The 16,470-nt window shown below is 39.8% G+C and overlaps 1 protein-coding gene across 5 annotated transcripts in view; it reads right to left on the reverse strand.

Moving 5' to 3' along the window:
• Positions 1-69: 69 nt before the first annotated feature.
• tpk1 (thiamin pyrophosphokinase 1) overlaps positions 70-16,470 on the reverse strand; it is a 64,167-nt gene continuing 47,766 nt past the window's right edge. For all 5 annotated transcript variants that reach the window (XM_085763695.1, XM_085763690.1, XM_085763693.1 and 2 more), the window contains exon 9: positions 70-854. In XM_085763695.1, the coding sequence (XP_085619821.1) occupies positions 709-854 (146 nt within the window). In that variant the 3' untranslated portion in view covers positions 70-708. The remainder of the gene's footprint in view (positions 855-16,470) is intronic.

The following is a 16,470-nucleotide window of genomic DNA, read 5'->3' on the forward strand; positions in this document are numbered from 1 at the left end:
CAAATATCTCTCCTACTATTATTATTTGGGGCAATTTACCTTTTCCCACCATTAAAAAGTACAAAGATGAACTCACACAAAGGCACAAACACCTTTTATTCTGTTACATAACACTTAGGATGATATTGGTGATAACAAGGTAACACTGGAATGGGGTGATGTCAAAGGCACATGTTGTGGGTGTAATATGAAGCGGATACATCCATATTTTAAAAGGATATTATGTGATGACTATTATAATTCATTACAATTTACTGTTATGTCAGTTGTTACTTAAAAAGTGCCTGCTATCAAAATGTATTTTCAATGAAAGGAACCAGGTGTTGTTTGGAATAAGGCTTGGCTTCTTGACATATAAAGGTGCATAGTCATAATTAGGATTAGGCTAGTTCATTTTTAACTTAACCCGTACAGTGAATATACACAAGGCATGTTGTAAGAATACAGTATAAAAAGATGCAGACATGGCCACTTATGTATAAAAACCTATAAACACTGATCAGATCTATTTGTTCAGTTTTGAGCTTACCTGTGATCCATACTGACCACGTCTTGATTATATCACAGTACACAGTACAATAATAAAAAAATATATGTGTGATATTTGGTGTTAATAAGCTCATTTCTGACTTAATATTATAGCTAATTAATAGGAAACCCAGTTCATTCAGTGTGTAACTACAAAACAGAGGAGTAATCTCTCCTGTGCTAATCCCTGTCCTTGCGAATCCCCATGCTCCAGAGAAGTGGCTGGTCCGTGGTCACAGTTACAGGCTTCCGGGGGTTTCCAGGGGCAACAGGCTCATAGGTGTTGGAGGTGCTCACCAGCTTTCCAAACTGCAGGACCTGGTTATCTGGACAGAGAAGACGGATTAAATGTAGTTACATGCAGCAGTAATGAGGGTCTAATGAGTGAGCCTGTTAGTCGATTTAAATTATTCAACGTGCCGAAATAAATTCCAGTGAGTCCTTTCTCCTGCCTGGCTGTTCGAAAGCCTTGGAGATTTTATGGCTTTGTCACTGAGGTGAGGTGGCCCACATGACTTTGCTTTGTGTCTTAACACAGACATCTGGGTCTAGTGAGGTGGTCTGAGGACCACACAAGCTTCACAGCCAAAACCACACACATTCACTAAGGCTATTATACACAGGCCATTGAGCACACTCCCACTTTATGGTTACTGAGGTGAAGAAAATCTCTAAAAGAGAGTCCTTCAGCTGACATAGCAAAACAACCACTTCAAGCTACTTACTTTTCACTAATTATATTATAAGTATGATGCAGTGAATACAATACCTTTTTTCACCCTTCAACGTTTTACAAAGGCTACATGTATTGCAAGGTGGTGGTATAATATTAGCTCCAGTTTCATAAGTAACTCTTCATGTTGGCTCTACACTTGGAGACATAATCGCCTCACTCTCAGTTTAACAAATTCAAGATGTAAATAGAAATGGGTGTAGTTGTTTTCAGCCTGATTTTTAACCACCTTGACATTGCAAATGTTAAAGTGATTGAAGTGAACCATCCAGCCTGAAGAGGACAATTGGCCAACACTGACCTCAAGTGGTCAAATCTGGAAGCTCAGGAAACTCAAGCACATCCAATTCTATCAGTGAGTCTGTGTGAGCAGTCAGCAACAGGTTTATAACCACGTTGTTGAGAGTACTGATAAGATAAACTGGTCTAATGTGTACAGCACATATACCCACTGAGTACTTTATTAGGAACACCATATTAATCTAATCTCTTTGATCTAAAAAAAAAAAAAAAAAAAAGAGCCTCAATTCTTTGTGTTATGGATTCAACAAGATGGTAGAAACAGTCTGTTAAGAAGATTCTGGACCATGTGAACTTGAATGTGTCACATAATTTCTGCAGATTCATCAACTGAGAATCAACTTGACCACATCCCAAATGTGTTTTATTGGATTCAGATCAGGTGATTCACCACAGTTTTTTTTTTAGAGCAGTTATTTGTGTTACCCTAGCTTTTCTGTCAGCTCCAATCAGGCAGGATTTTCTTCTCTGTCCTCTCTCATCAATGCCTTTCACTCGATGATTTTATTTATTTATTTTTTGGCACCATTCTGAGTGAACTCTGCTGTCTGTGTGTGAAAATCCCAGGATATCAGTAGTGTCAGGAATACTGAAACGGTCGCCACCATGGGTATTGTACATGTGAGTTTTTATGAGGAGCTCACTCATGCAAAACAATGAATCTTTATAACAAACCATTGGCTGTGCTCCAATGGGTCTAAATGGCAGAAATATGAATTTGTGTGTCACTTTTCCCCATTAACAGTTACATTTCTTCACGCAACATTTGGTCTGAACAAACTGAGCTGACAAGCACCCTGAGAGTGGAGCTGTTGGATCATGTCTAATGTGAAAAGGGCAAACACACCTCAGGGGATTTACACCTGGGGTTTTCTGTTATTCATCCACTATTATCCCTCACTGTTATTACTATTTGAAGCTAGTTAAATGATAAAATATTTCACCTTTATCAGTATGTAATCCCCACAGTTCAGGGAATCTGTAAAATGCTGCTGTCATTACATTCACATATTGGGTGTAATACTTCTTGGAAAAGCCAAAAAAGTTCTGCTGTAACTTTTGGCTTGAATTGACTGAATTTTTTTCTTGGGGGAAGCTTAAGGCTGTTTGTGTCTCATAAACGAAGACACAATGATTTTTCCTTGTCATCCCTGAAAAACTCTGTCTCTCAGCATTGACTTTTTTTGTTTTTCAATTCATCTTGATCTAATTATGCTTGACGTTGGGGATCCATGAACAGCGTTTGAAAGCAAAGTTGAAGGATTAGTGCTCTGAGTGGCACGAATCACAGCTGGAGCGAGGAGGGCAGGTGAGGTTTTTGTTTCTACTTGTCTTGCTCTATTATCATTTGCGGTACGAGCATCGCCATCTGTTCCTCTGAATATATTTGGCCTGGGTGAATGACCTTAAAAGGCACCGATATCACTTCACACATTTTTCATCAAAGATAGCAGGGCATTTAGTGCCAGACTTGTGAAGTTGCTTTACTTGTCTGATGTTGCAATTAGTTAAAATCTTGACCAGCCAGTTCAAATGTTATTTAATGAAATGACAAAAAGATTGCAGGCCATATCAAGATGTTTTGGTAGCCAAACTCTGGCCAAAATACAATTTAAAATGTGTTTCGTGCAGGTTTCAGTTGCAAAACAACAGATAAGTTAATTATAAGTTCTATATTTTTCCTACAGACACTTACAGTACAATAGAGTTAGTTTTCATAAAATATGAGGGAGATCTAAAATAAGACCAATCAATTCCAGGTCTGACATTTTGGGAGAGTGTGGATCAGAGAGAAAAATACAACTCTTCAGACTATTTTCTACATAGAGGTAATTTCAAAGAAGTACCAAAGAAGAGTAAAGAGACCAATTAATCATGCAACCTGTTTTAGCAAATGCTGCGGCTCAAACATCACACAACATCTTGCACACTATTAACCCGAACCAACACCTGATAATTGCATTGTTTCAACATGATTTAAAAGAGGCAAACACGAAGAAATTTACAAAATAAGAAATTAATGAATATGCAAAGATGTTATTGGTGAAAGATATTATTCTGCAAAGGCGGAAATTAACACTAAAGAACAAAGAAGGATAGAAGGAAGCAAATCATTTGTCCACAGGCGACTGCACGAACATCAAACAGGGGCAAGAGAAAAACCTGTTCTGCTTCAAAGACTGTAGAGTAACTATGATATTAGACCAGCTTGACGCGGAACTGGGAGGAAAACAAGTTGTATGTGAAGTTAAGATACTCAATAATTGAGTGAACACAGGGCCACAGTCCCTATGCCATGGGCGTATGGGAATAATGTCCGACTGTGTTTAAGTGCAGGCCTGAAGGTTTTTTCTCAGCAGGGTAATGTGTTTCGACCCGATTCATACAAGCTGAGCCACAAGGGTCGTCTGAGCGAGACAGAGGTCAAGGCAGCTGCGGTAGTGTTTTTCGCGAGACGCGTGAGTGAGCATGCACACTTTTATTTGTCTCTTTGGGAGGATCAAAAAGTCCTTACAGGTAAATGTGCGAGTAAACAAGGACAACTATGTGGATGTGCATACAAATGGGATGTTAATTCCAACCTGTTTTCTCAATCAGCCTCTTTTATGAGCAATATGGTCCTAGGTGAACATATGAGCGTCTGCCAAAGCTGAAACCGTTTAGTTACTGTACACAATGGATTTCAGATTTTCTTCTTGTCTCCCCTCAGTGGTGTGGGGGAAAAGTCACTTTTGTGTATGATATTGTGTTACAGTAACAAGATTTGATGCTTTTTGAATTGAAACGTGATATCAGTAGTGGCACTGATTTCCTATGTTCACACCTTAATTATTAAACAGTTTAAATGAATTTATGAATGTTAAACTGTTAATTGATAATAAAAAAAGTTTTTAAACCACAAGTAGTTACCAACATACTAAGTTTTGAGAGTATTTAAGATCTTTAAATAAGGTCTGGAATAGGCTTGACAAAAAATACAAATTACTCATTAATGTTAGTTAACGCCATGATAATAACTGAAAATAGAAAATAGCTTCATCTATTTTCTCAGAAGATGGCAATTTCCACACACATTAAGACCCAGCGGGACAGATAAATTGCAAAAACCTTTCATAACTGTTTATGTAATTGCTATAAAAACATCATAGGATGTATCCCTCTGCACAATATGATTGCACTACAACCAAAGAGGAAAATGGATATGTTCTGGGGTAAGGAATTGATAACTGGTTTAATAGGAACTGCCACCAGAGGCAGCAGAACACTACAATAAAAACATTAGGAGGCATGCCCAACATGAATGGTGAGTGCCACCTACATTTACCAACACAGATTATCTCTGTCTGTCTCCCATTTACAAACATGCACACACACTCACAGACACACATATGCGCGTGCAAACTCTTTACTGAGCACAAAGGCTTTCAGATGGCTTCATTAGTAATCCCCTCCTCAAAGCTGATACCGATCAATACCGGCCCCCGTTGCAGAGGGGACCGAAATGAGCGTCGCACCCTCCAGTGATAACAATGGAGATGTTTGCTGCCTGTAATTGCATTTCCAGCGCCACAGCTGAAAGGGCCCGTCAGCTGTAAGTAGACCGTATTTACACAACAAATTACCCAGGAGAGAGGGTGGGCGAGGAGAGCAGAGACTCACAGACTCTCACACTGCAGCGGACAGGTAGAGAGGGGAATTATGGGTGTTAGAGGCCATTTTTGAAAGGGAGAGAGGACTGTTGCTGCTCCATTTATGTCTCCCCATTGTTTTTTGTAATCAGGCTCTTAGATAGCATGTTAAAGGTGCTGGAACAAGCATTTCTAAACACTGAAACATCAGTGTCAATTAATCTGTGACAGAGCCATTGTGAATGTGACTCATCTAACGCTTTCATTTATGTTAATATACATTAAAGACACTGAATATTCCATAATGTCTATTTATTTGTTTTTCAGAGATGATACCAATTCCCTTCAGTATCAAGGCAAGACACAAATGTTTCACAGACAGGAAAATGTGAGACATCACATGTTATGTCTCACATTTTTAGAGAATGCATATTAGAAAGGTTTAATCATTCCCCAGATAGTCATTTTATGTTTTTAAATGTTAGTGTTACTTGAGCATAAACAAATGACAAGGTTTCATTTATGTTAACTGAGGGATCAAATTTTCAGTAAATTCTGTTTAGTTGTTAAAACCTGATGGTGTTTGTTGGGAAAACTTAATTTTAGTTGGTTAAACTTGACAGTATTTGTTGGGAAAATATAGTATTACATTAGGAAAACTTCTTATTAATTGGAGGGACAAATGAACACTGAACAGATGTTTTTATGTTGACCCCACCAGACTGGAAGAGTATAGGTAAAGCTCAAGATAATTTATGCAACAAGTTCACTCGTTTCTTTAAGTTGAGGCAACTGAACATTTTTTACAGTGCACTTTTAAAATAACTTCATCCCTGTGATCCAAAACAAACAAAAACAGATCATTTTCTCTACCTATTATGGCCCAGTGCACTTAGTGAGGAACATGTGTTCCCTTTTAACACGTCTTGTCACTGAGAGGGAAATTGCTCTCTGGTGGTGAAGATCCTCCACTCCCTCAGACCACTGTGCTATCACATTTCACCGCGTTTCACAGTTAGAGAGGGAAAATCGTTTTCTATTAATCATGTTTGTTCAAGAGCTATCCAAATGACTCACATGAGGTGAGCGTATGAATGTGTTTCACATTGAGAATGACATTACATGGCATTACTGTCCATGGACTGCACAAAATGTGTGCACGTTAATCCTTCACAATAAATTAGATCCACCAAACAACCTTGCGGATAAATCCCCCCACCCCACCCCTTAAAAAAAGCTTAAAATCTTTAGTTGATCCAGAATTTGCATTATTCAGCCAAAGTAAGAAAGTAATCTTACTCTAACAGAACACAAGGAAATGCTGATGTGTATTTTCTCTTCTTTTTTTGGGTGAACCATTCAGATGCAAAACTGCAGGACAGCCTCCTAGAGTTTTGTTTGAACAGTTGATTTAAATCCTTCAGAGTGTGAACAATGATCACCCCAAAACAAAATCAAACAAACACACAAACAAACAAAATCCTTATTATATAAAATGTAAAAATACTTCACATTTGAGTTGTGGTAAAATGGGATTGCGAACATCGCTGATATGGCCGTGCTCGATTTAGAGTAAACACAAACTATGCATATTATACCTGCCTTTGATTTCAATACAGCGATGCCCATTTTCTCTATCAGGCACTCTCCTTGTATTCAAAGCTATTTATTGGCCACGACGTGAGCAGAGGCAAAGGCATGCACTAGCAGTACTAGCACCATCTGCGGTGCAATGATAGCTGCTTCCATTAAATGTTTATGATGGCACTGCTGGGTTTGTCTAAGAGTGTGAGGTGACAAATACTGTTCTGGATTAAGTTGACCTTCAGATAAGAAAACTCGTCTCTGCTGGGATTGTGATATCAGTCAGTCTAGAGACGAAAGTGCAAACAGATGGGAGAACAAATTTTGTGTTTTGATATTAGAGGGAGATTATGGGGATAAGTCATTGTTCATGGGTTTTGCTTGATGAAGTGTTTGAGCAGATAAATTGATGGGAGTTTATGTGTTTGTGGATATTAGTATCCTGTCATGAATACTTGAGTGTCTGTGTTTAGGTATTGCAGTAGGTTGTAACTAATGCATATTTGGTCCAAAGTCTAATATGTGTGGGCAAGTGCTCCCTCCTCCTCTGCCTCCTTGCTAGTCTCCACTGGGGGTACCAGCAGCAGTTCACATCAGGCTGCTCTTCATTCCCCCTCTGCCCCGTGTGTGTGATGTGCACAGCGTCAGAAATTTACAGAACCATAAATAAAACCATAAAACAGCAGTTTCCCCTCCTGCTGCCACACTGCACCACTACAGAATACATACACTTTTCATTTCCCCTCTGTAAGACCTTGGTGAACAGGAGCGAAGGAGGAGAGGGAGGGTGTGAGGAGAGGGAAGAAGAGAGAGTTAGGAAAGTGGATGGTGTTGGTGGTGGTGGTGGTGGTGGGGGGTAGGAGGGCAGAGAGAGGTGGCATTATGTAGAAAGGTGTAGCAGAGGAAAAGAGTGAGCGGGAACACGTGTAGAAAGGGGATATGAAAGAAAAAGCAAGACGGAGAGATAAAGGCGGGATAGATTAATTTCTTTGCACTGAATCCCTGAAAGAATGAGACAAAAACATTAGGCCAGCAGAAAAACATAAGCAAGGGGAGAAAAAAGAGATATGAAAAGAATAGAAGGTCAGGGTACGTGTTTGCATCTCGGGAAACAGAAGGAAAAAGGGAGATCTTATAGTAGAGATGTCTGCCGCTGGCAGGGACACTGGGTAAGACCTCACTGAACCAAGTTTGTCAGACACATCTATCTGTTTGACTACAAGATAAAGTACATTGCTTTGCCCTCCTTTGAAAACAATCCTTTCCTGTATTTAGAATGCTTCCTGAATACTGAAATCTCGGGCTGCGCACACACACACACACACACACACACACACACTCCTGAAGGCTTAAGCTGCAACGCTTCATCTCAGCAGCAGAACAAAACTTTAAAGGCAGTCCTGTCAACATATCCATTTATTTTTTCTGATTTCATACCAAAAATGTTTTTCCCCTGCTGTTTCACATCTTTAAAAGGGATCGAAATGACTCGCCTCTTTTTCTAATAAGGCTATTGTGTGTGTGCTTGGAGAATTTGAACCAAACATCACAGCACAGAACGTCACGTAAAACTTCAACACAGGGAAAATCCCTGCTGCTTTCAGTCAATACAGAATATATTAGTAGTAGTCTTCATGAAGCATGTTTACCCTCTTCAGCAAAAGAGGTGAGAAGAAATGATGTGTAGAAGTTTTTTTCATCACTGCGTGCCCAGCGAGTGCTAAAAGGTGCTTTAAGATGTTATCACATGAACTTTTGTGCCACCTGCACAGTTCAAAGATTGAATCTTAGCAAATTAAGCTAAATGCTGCTTCATGCCTGGATCGTCAAAATACTGCATTTCCATGCTCTTGGTGAGTCTCAAGGTTCAGAACGGAACTAAAAATATGGAACATGTAGTGAAGTATTTATCAAAACACTCAACGCTCATTTGCATGCCGATGTGTTTGTGAAGGCTTACATTGCATAAACAGCGTACTCTCATTAACAGCGAGGGCAAGCTTTCTAATCTTATCCAAAGTTTACTTTTAATTAAGATTTCTCAATTGCTTTGGCTCTCTGAGAGTCTAGTTGCAGAAATCCATCTGGGTTCACATGTTTCAGGGTTTTTGTTTTAATCAAACGTTAACACCTGTCTATGTTGTTTTTGTGTGTGTGTGTGTGTGTGTGTGTGTGTGTGTGTGTGTGTGTGTGTTTGTCATGCGTCTCATGATGCTCCAGTTTATGTGTTGATGTGTGAGTGTGTGTATGTCCACTACCAAAGTGTGTGTGTCTTTGTGCAGCACTGGGTCATTCAAAGTTCCCTTAGCATTCGGATGACATTTCAAACAGTGGGATGGTGAATGTAGCCTCATCTGTGAGTTTTGAAGCGCTGGGATTAGGTGTGAGAAATATGGATAAAATCTATATGTCATTTTATATCAGTTTGAGATATAGAACACATTGATACTGTATGAAGCATAACCATTTTCAAATAAAATAATCAGTGTTGATTAACGCATTATCTACCATGATTATGTGTGTGATTAAGACTATAGAGTCTGTCTTGATTAGTCTTCTTCATTAAACAACATGATGGGATGTATCATTTCCCTTCCACTTTTAAATTAATACTATTTAGTATCTTTTTGAGCTATGCCATTGTCAAACTCGAATGGCACATTAATTATGTGCAACGATGCCACATGAGAGGCACTCAAGCCTATAGTCTTAACAATTATGACTCCAAGAGTTGTGTACGTATGTATCCGGTGCTTGTTAGTGCATGGGTATACAGTATGATGCTGAAGTTGTAAAGAACAGAGGTGGAACCGGTGATGTGGAGTACTAGCAGCTCATTTGCATATCAAGCTGAGTGGAAACTTTAGAGAGGAAAGCCTCCACAGCCTTGTCATCAGTGGGCTGACAGCCGTTGTTCATGGTTCACAGAAGTTTCTTTCACTCTCTATCACATGCATAACACACTTGCATACATATATATCTGCATTCCAAAGGAAACAGCACACTGAAACACAAACAAGAGCACAATGAGTCACACACACACTAAAAAAACACAAGGCTTATAGAAGAGAAGATAAATCCATACTCAACAAAATCCCCCTCTCCACTTGCCCTCACCTCCCCAACCTCCCCAACCACACACACACACACACACACACACACATTCAGGGAAGAGTGAGTGAGTGAATGACAGCTATTCAAATTTTGTTGTTCATTATGATCCATGCTAAGCCAAAAACACCATGATGAAGCAGGTTTTAACGCACACAATCACCCACACCGTGCCAAAAGCCATAACTCAGCCTGCGTTTGCTGGGGGATGAAGGCTTTTTAATATTAAGTTGTTGGATGAGAGAGGGCTGAGTCACAGAGAAATGACTAAGGAGGTTCCACACGCCAAACACACACACTTGGACACACACATTTAGGATAGTAGCTGTCAGTTGCAGATAGAGACCTACTGTCTAACTGACCTCCCTATCTATAATCATCCAGAAGGGCTTTGCTTTTTTCCCCTCATGGGAATAAAGTTTTGTGGCATAAAGTGGAAGTCCTCCAGATGAACACTTGGAGGAATTTCATCCTTTAGCAATAGCTCTTGACCCCAATTTAGTTCTTAAGGAACATAATAGATTGCTGCCAGTGAGAAGCATAATGGGAAATGGGTGTTTAAACACAAAGCATAAAGCCTCAGGCATGTAATGGCCATTTAAAATGTGGCTGCTGTATTTTTGAGTGCACTCCGGTCCGCAATGCATTTCAGAATTACTGGAGAGATGTTTGTGTGTGCAATTGAGACTTATTTCAAAGTCGCAAAAACTGCCATCCCAGACAGTGAAATGTATCAGCAGAGGGTCTGACCTTTAATTTTGTAAGGCTGAGGTGCATGTGCAGGTCACACATAAAGTTAAGATAGTCTATTTATGATAATGCTATAAGTCCTTAACCAGAAACACTAGCATTAGGTCTGTAAAACTGCTTAAACGGTACCAGAACAGACTGGAACCACTGAAGTAAAACAGCACTTGTATATGGTGCAAGATACATATCATAAAATATGAACCTTAGTCTCCTGCTGTCAGGCCCGAGGAGACAGCTGTTAAACTGATAGGGTTGTCAAAGATCATAACACTGTCATGACTTCAAAAATGTTACTTTTCACTTAAATATACATGGGCCATATAAGTTATGGAAGACAGCTGTTCTCAAAAGCCAGAGGCAACAGACTTGATTGTGTCGATCATTTAAACTAAGCACCATGTGCTTGATAAAACCTTCAGTCATTGTCATTTTCATAACTTTACCTGTTTAGCTTGAGTTCTTTTAAGGTGAACCCTTTTAATGAGTGACGAGGAAAGTTTTATCTCCTGAAAGTAGCCATCATATCACTAATGTAAATGCACTGAACTCTACAGAGGCAATATCCATCAAAGCAAAGGAAAAAGGAGAAAAATTTAAAAAATCAAGCCAAGACCGAAGCTTCTATCCAATTCTGGCTTTTAAAATATTTGAGGATTTAAAAGTCCAACACCCCAATAAAAGTAAAATACACTTTATAGATCCATGTTTTGAACTGCAGCATTATCAAGGCCTATAGAAAGTACATTGGATCTCTCCATCCTACACCCACACCTGCTTCCTTTTCACCACATTCAACGTCAGCATGACACTGCAACCTCTAAAAGTGTCAAGCGAATATAAGTTTCATAACAGATACCACAGTTACATCTGATTGTTAGTGGTTAATACGAGATCTTGTTCCTTACTTGTGGACCTGGAGTGAGCTTGTGATTACACTTTATCTTGTATCTGTGTGTCTTGGGCATGAAGATAAGGTGTCATTAATTAAAAAAAGGTAATGGAGGGTCTTTGCTGCATGCTTATTGCATGTATTGATGCTTGTTGTGTCGTGATGCACACAGTTGAAGGGGGAAACAATCACACAGGTGTCTGCTAAGGGACACACTGACCTTGGCTTCCTGGGTTGTTTTTCAAAAGGGAAGAAATTTGCAAAAAATAATACAAATCATTAAAATCCCAATTATAGTATATAGTAGCAATGTGCGATATCAGCGTGTGTATGAGGTTCACCGAGCTGAGTGTATCTCTAGTTCTGTGACATTTAACGCTAAGCACGGTTAAACATTATTATCAGTGTAAATAATTTGGTAGAGTGAAAAGAAAACCCTCCAACCTCCAAATAACTGAAAGCATTAATGTGGTAAAATATTCACATATGCACACAAGCACAGTGTGATCTGAAGGTTGCTGTGCAAGAGCTGAACATGTCAGTGGTTTTCAGTGGGTGACTCCTCGCCTCCTTTCAAGGCTGTGGAGACTCAATGACATCCCTTTATGTCAGATTAATATTACAGTGGTTATTTGCTGTGGGTGGTCCAGTGCCACTTATTTTCTGCAGGGTACAGAGGTGGGAAGAGGGCAATGGGATGCACAGCAGCAAAGAAAATGAGCAGGGAAAAGTGGAGGTCCGTGCTACTTAATGCAAATAAATTGGCAGAGGTCTTAAAGTGTAGGCAACACCAATGAATAATCAAGAGCCAGGGCAATAACAGCTTGTTCTGGGTTTATGTACCCGGGCATGACCAATCAAGAGTGCAAAGATGTCAGCCATATTTTGCATAATCATTGATATCAGCGACCTGGGTTGAGCTTCTACATCGACTGATATAAATAAAATAAAATAAATTGTCATAGCCTCAGTATTATTGTTTGTGCATCAAAATTTTAAAATGCAAATAATTGCAAGACTTTGTAATGTTTTTTTTTTTTTTTTTTTGCATGCGTGGGTTTCCTTCAGGTACATCTGCTTCCTCCCACGCTCCAAATACATATACAGGTTTAGGTTAATTGGTGAATTTAAATTGCCAATAGGTCGTGAATATGAATATAATTGGTTGGTTGTTTGTATGTTGGCACTGTATAATAGACCAGTGTGCCAGTGTAAGATGGGGTTGGCTCCAGTTCCCCTGCAACCCTAAAAGGATAAGCAGTATGACTAATGAAAACAGAATTATACCCATTATTGCTGATTAATGATGTCTGGACTAATAACATAGTAATGGTCTGCTCTTACACTGCACTTTGAATGTACAACTAAAACATTTTAAAAAAGCCTTTAGGTGAATGCAAAAGACTGATGAAACTCTTTTGAAAGCGTGGTGGTAGTGTAGTGTGTGTGTGTGGGGGGGGGGCACACTTATTTTCCCCAGTTTCAGCTTTTTATGAGAACTGAGCAATTTTCTGTGCATGTGTGATCAAATCAAATCTCTCTGAAGTCAAATCAAATTCCCAACGTGTGGTTCATTTTGAGGTCTAATTGTTAGGCATAATGATTTACACTTGACAGTTACTAATTTCATGGAGGTGGAATCAGCACATGAAGCTACAAACAAACACCACAGCGGCTGCCACAGATGGCTGCTGTATTATTTGATCCAAGGAAGAACAGATGCACTGCTTGACATTTAGAATAAGGACAATTTGAACAAACAAAAGTGGAAACTTCTGATGAAAATATACAAGACCGTAGCATGGCGGCGGATCAGGAGAGCTACAGTACAGCGAACAAAGGAAGAGCAAGTCTGAAGAAGACGTCAGTGCGAGAATAAGAATATTGAATTTGAAAAAAACTACTCAATTATTGAATGAAAATTTGACAGTCGAATTCATAAAACATTACAAAGATACACATTCCCAGGGCCATCAGTTGCCAAGCCAAGCAAGCTATTGTACCACTAATTAAAACTGTGCTCCAGTCTGAAATATGATTTGCATATTTTATGTTTAAAAAAACATCAGAAAAGAAAAATCGTGTCTGCTGCAGAATGGCAGCCATCAACAGAAGGGTGCAGAGTGCCTCAGTTCCCACCTTCAGGTTTACATTAATGGCGGCCAGCCCGGGGAGAGCTACACAGCAGATTTGGCGGAGCCCAGAAAAAGAAGCCCTGAAGCATATCAGGCAGACATTATGGGCCACAAGAAAACTGCTGCTGCAGTGTGAGACCAGGCCAAGAGGAGCAGCAACAAAGAGAAACCATCCTTGACCACAGGTAACTGTCTCATTTGTCTCAATCATCTCATTTGAAAGATCCTCCTGTTGTCACCCTGTGAAATTGCCAATAGCTGATATGATGGTGGGGGGCTTAGGGGGTCGGGATGTTATGTGTTTTGTGAGTTTTGCTCCACATTCTCTCCTTCACTCTTTCACAGCTACTCTGGGTGATAAAAAAACAACATTTTATGGCTATGTCAGAACCAATAATTAATTATCTAAATGTCATAATAATAATTACCAGAGTAATCCCCATATTCATTCAAATTCGATAAGGATAGGCTCGTAGAAGCAGCTGTTTGTAGCTTGCAGCTCTGTCTCTCTCGACTGTCTGAAAGCTCCACTTACAGCCAGGCTAAGAAACCAAACGAAGCGGCGTGTTCTCTCTGTCTGCGCATCGATCTCACCACTCTGTTTAATCACAGTGCAGCACCTAGTCAGCTGGACCAAGTGTGTGTGTGCCCATGCCGGTTTGTGCTTCAAGTATCGGTCTACTTACTTATGTTTTGAGTATTTGCAGCACATGTCAAATTGATGAGGATGTTGTTTGTGTTTTTCATGTTTTAGGTTGCAGGGTGCTTGGCTCTCAAGGCCGCCTTTCTCGAAGGATCTCATTCATATCCGAGCAAATTTGATATTGTACTACCATATTGAATTGAATCAGGAAATCCCACTGACCCGGGACCTTGTCGATCAGAAATGAACTGGTATGGGAAACTAGTGCCAATACTCAACCCTTTTTGTGATTTCATTACCTCTTTCATATCAAAACAAAGCAATCCAAGGCCCACGATAAACATGTTTAGACTATAATGGTGGGTACGCATCATCTCTTTATTCCCAGTAGAGAGATAAAACTAAGAGAAAGAAATACACAAGGAAACTGTCTTTTAGCCAACTCTATTGGCAAGTGTCTGCTGTGGTGAAGCATCCTTGAGAAAGGAAACAGAATCTCTCCCTCTGCTGTTCAAACTCACTCTCCTGCAAACACTGCACCTGTGACATCTTCTGTAACCTGATATCAAATAATTGGGAGTAATGAAAGTAATGAGCACAGAAAAAGCGAGGAATAAATGAGGGAATCAGGAAACAAGAACTTCTTGTGCAAAAAGGAACAGCAAAGGATGCTTTATAGCAAATTGACTATATTACAGTTGAGATTGTGTGCGCTTGTGTGCGTGTGCATGCATACAAGCTCCCACTAAAGCTCCGACGTACGTATACTTCCCAACAGCTTCCATAATCCTCCATTTCCTGCTGTGTGTCAGCATCCTCGAATGTCAAATAAGCGAGATGCCTGCCATCAGGTCTTTTTTCTCCCTCTCATATGTCATCACATCACAACCTTTTTTTTCCCACCTCACATTCACTTCTGTCCTCAAAATCCTTCTTTTCTTTCCTTGCGTTTCATTTTTCTGACTCAGCCACTTCTAGGCTAGCCTGTCATCTCTCCATTAGTCTCTACTTTTACCACATCCTCCTTACATTTCGCCTCACCACGTCATTTTGCATCCTGTGCACTCTGATCATTGTGATTATGGCTTTATCGGATAATCGGAATTAGACTCGGCACCTACGCAGCTGGCTGGCAATTTAAGGACGTGATCAACTGCGTTATTCTTTTTTCTGCAGCGGTGAATTCAATTACTTCTGTTGAATTTATCATTTAAATAGCATCTTTCAACACCCTAAGAACAACAAATAACATTTTAAGACATGCTCAGCCTCAGGGATCCAAATGAAAGATGTTTATATCCAACTAATTTTCTGAGACAGTTATCTGTGAAATTAACAAAACACCCTTTCCCACTACAGTTTTATAATGGCCTTAACTCTGTATGCATTCATATAGCCGATTTAATTATAAAGTATGACAACAGTGACCTCTAAAATGTAATTAAAGCTAATCATAAACATGATAAAGAGACTGCATGTACTTTTTGGAACTAGTCTGGTCATCTTTCTGTTTCTGTCTCCTGGCTAAAACACACAAACCTTGGAATAAATATTCTAGAGACAACCCTGTCTACTTATCATATGGAACCTCCATTGAAGTGTGGTGCTCGTACTGGAACGTGTGGAAGTGGCATATAAACATGACTTTTAAAAACCTTCCTTGGGAAATGATTTAATTAAGGAACACTGCCCTGAGCTACTGTGCAAACCCATCTTGAAATCCACACATGTGCTCGAATGCGAGCTCACGCATGGACACATACACAATGACACTATTCAATGGCAGTTACCTTGGGGGATTTTGGCACCGACGCTTGAAAATGAAAGTAACATACAGCGAGCAATAAGTATGGCAGCTCAGCGGTCGCTGCATTTATTAATGAGAGAGAAGTGATATCAGGAGTTTGAGAGAGGCAACGACGGGTCAAATTGGATGGTAAAGAACAAAGTGGGAAGGAAATCACAGTAAGAAATGAGAGACACTGGACATGGTAGTATTCGATTGAGAGCAGTGTTAAAAATGCTGCATTCATGCCGGGTGAGAAGTTTTCACTCGACCACATTTCAATCACAACGTCCAGCAGCAGTTACTTTACTATAAAATGTTATGCCCCCCCTCCTCCGTTGTTGCTCTTACTACACTGCAGTTACTTCATTATTTAGGGGTG

Source organism: Trachurus japonicus, chromosome 20 (genome assembly GCF_045865225.1).
Source record: "Trachurus japonicus isolate A0001 chromosome 20, Traja_1.0".
Classification (NCBI taxonomy): Eukaryota; Metazoa; Chordata; class Actinopteri; order Carangiformes; family Carangidae; genus Trachurus; species Trachurus japonicus.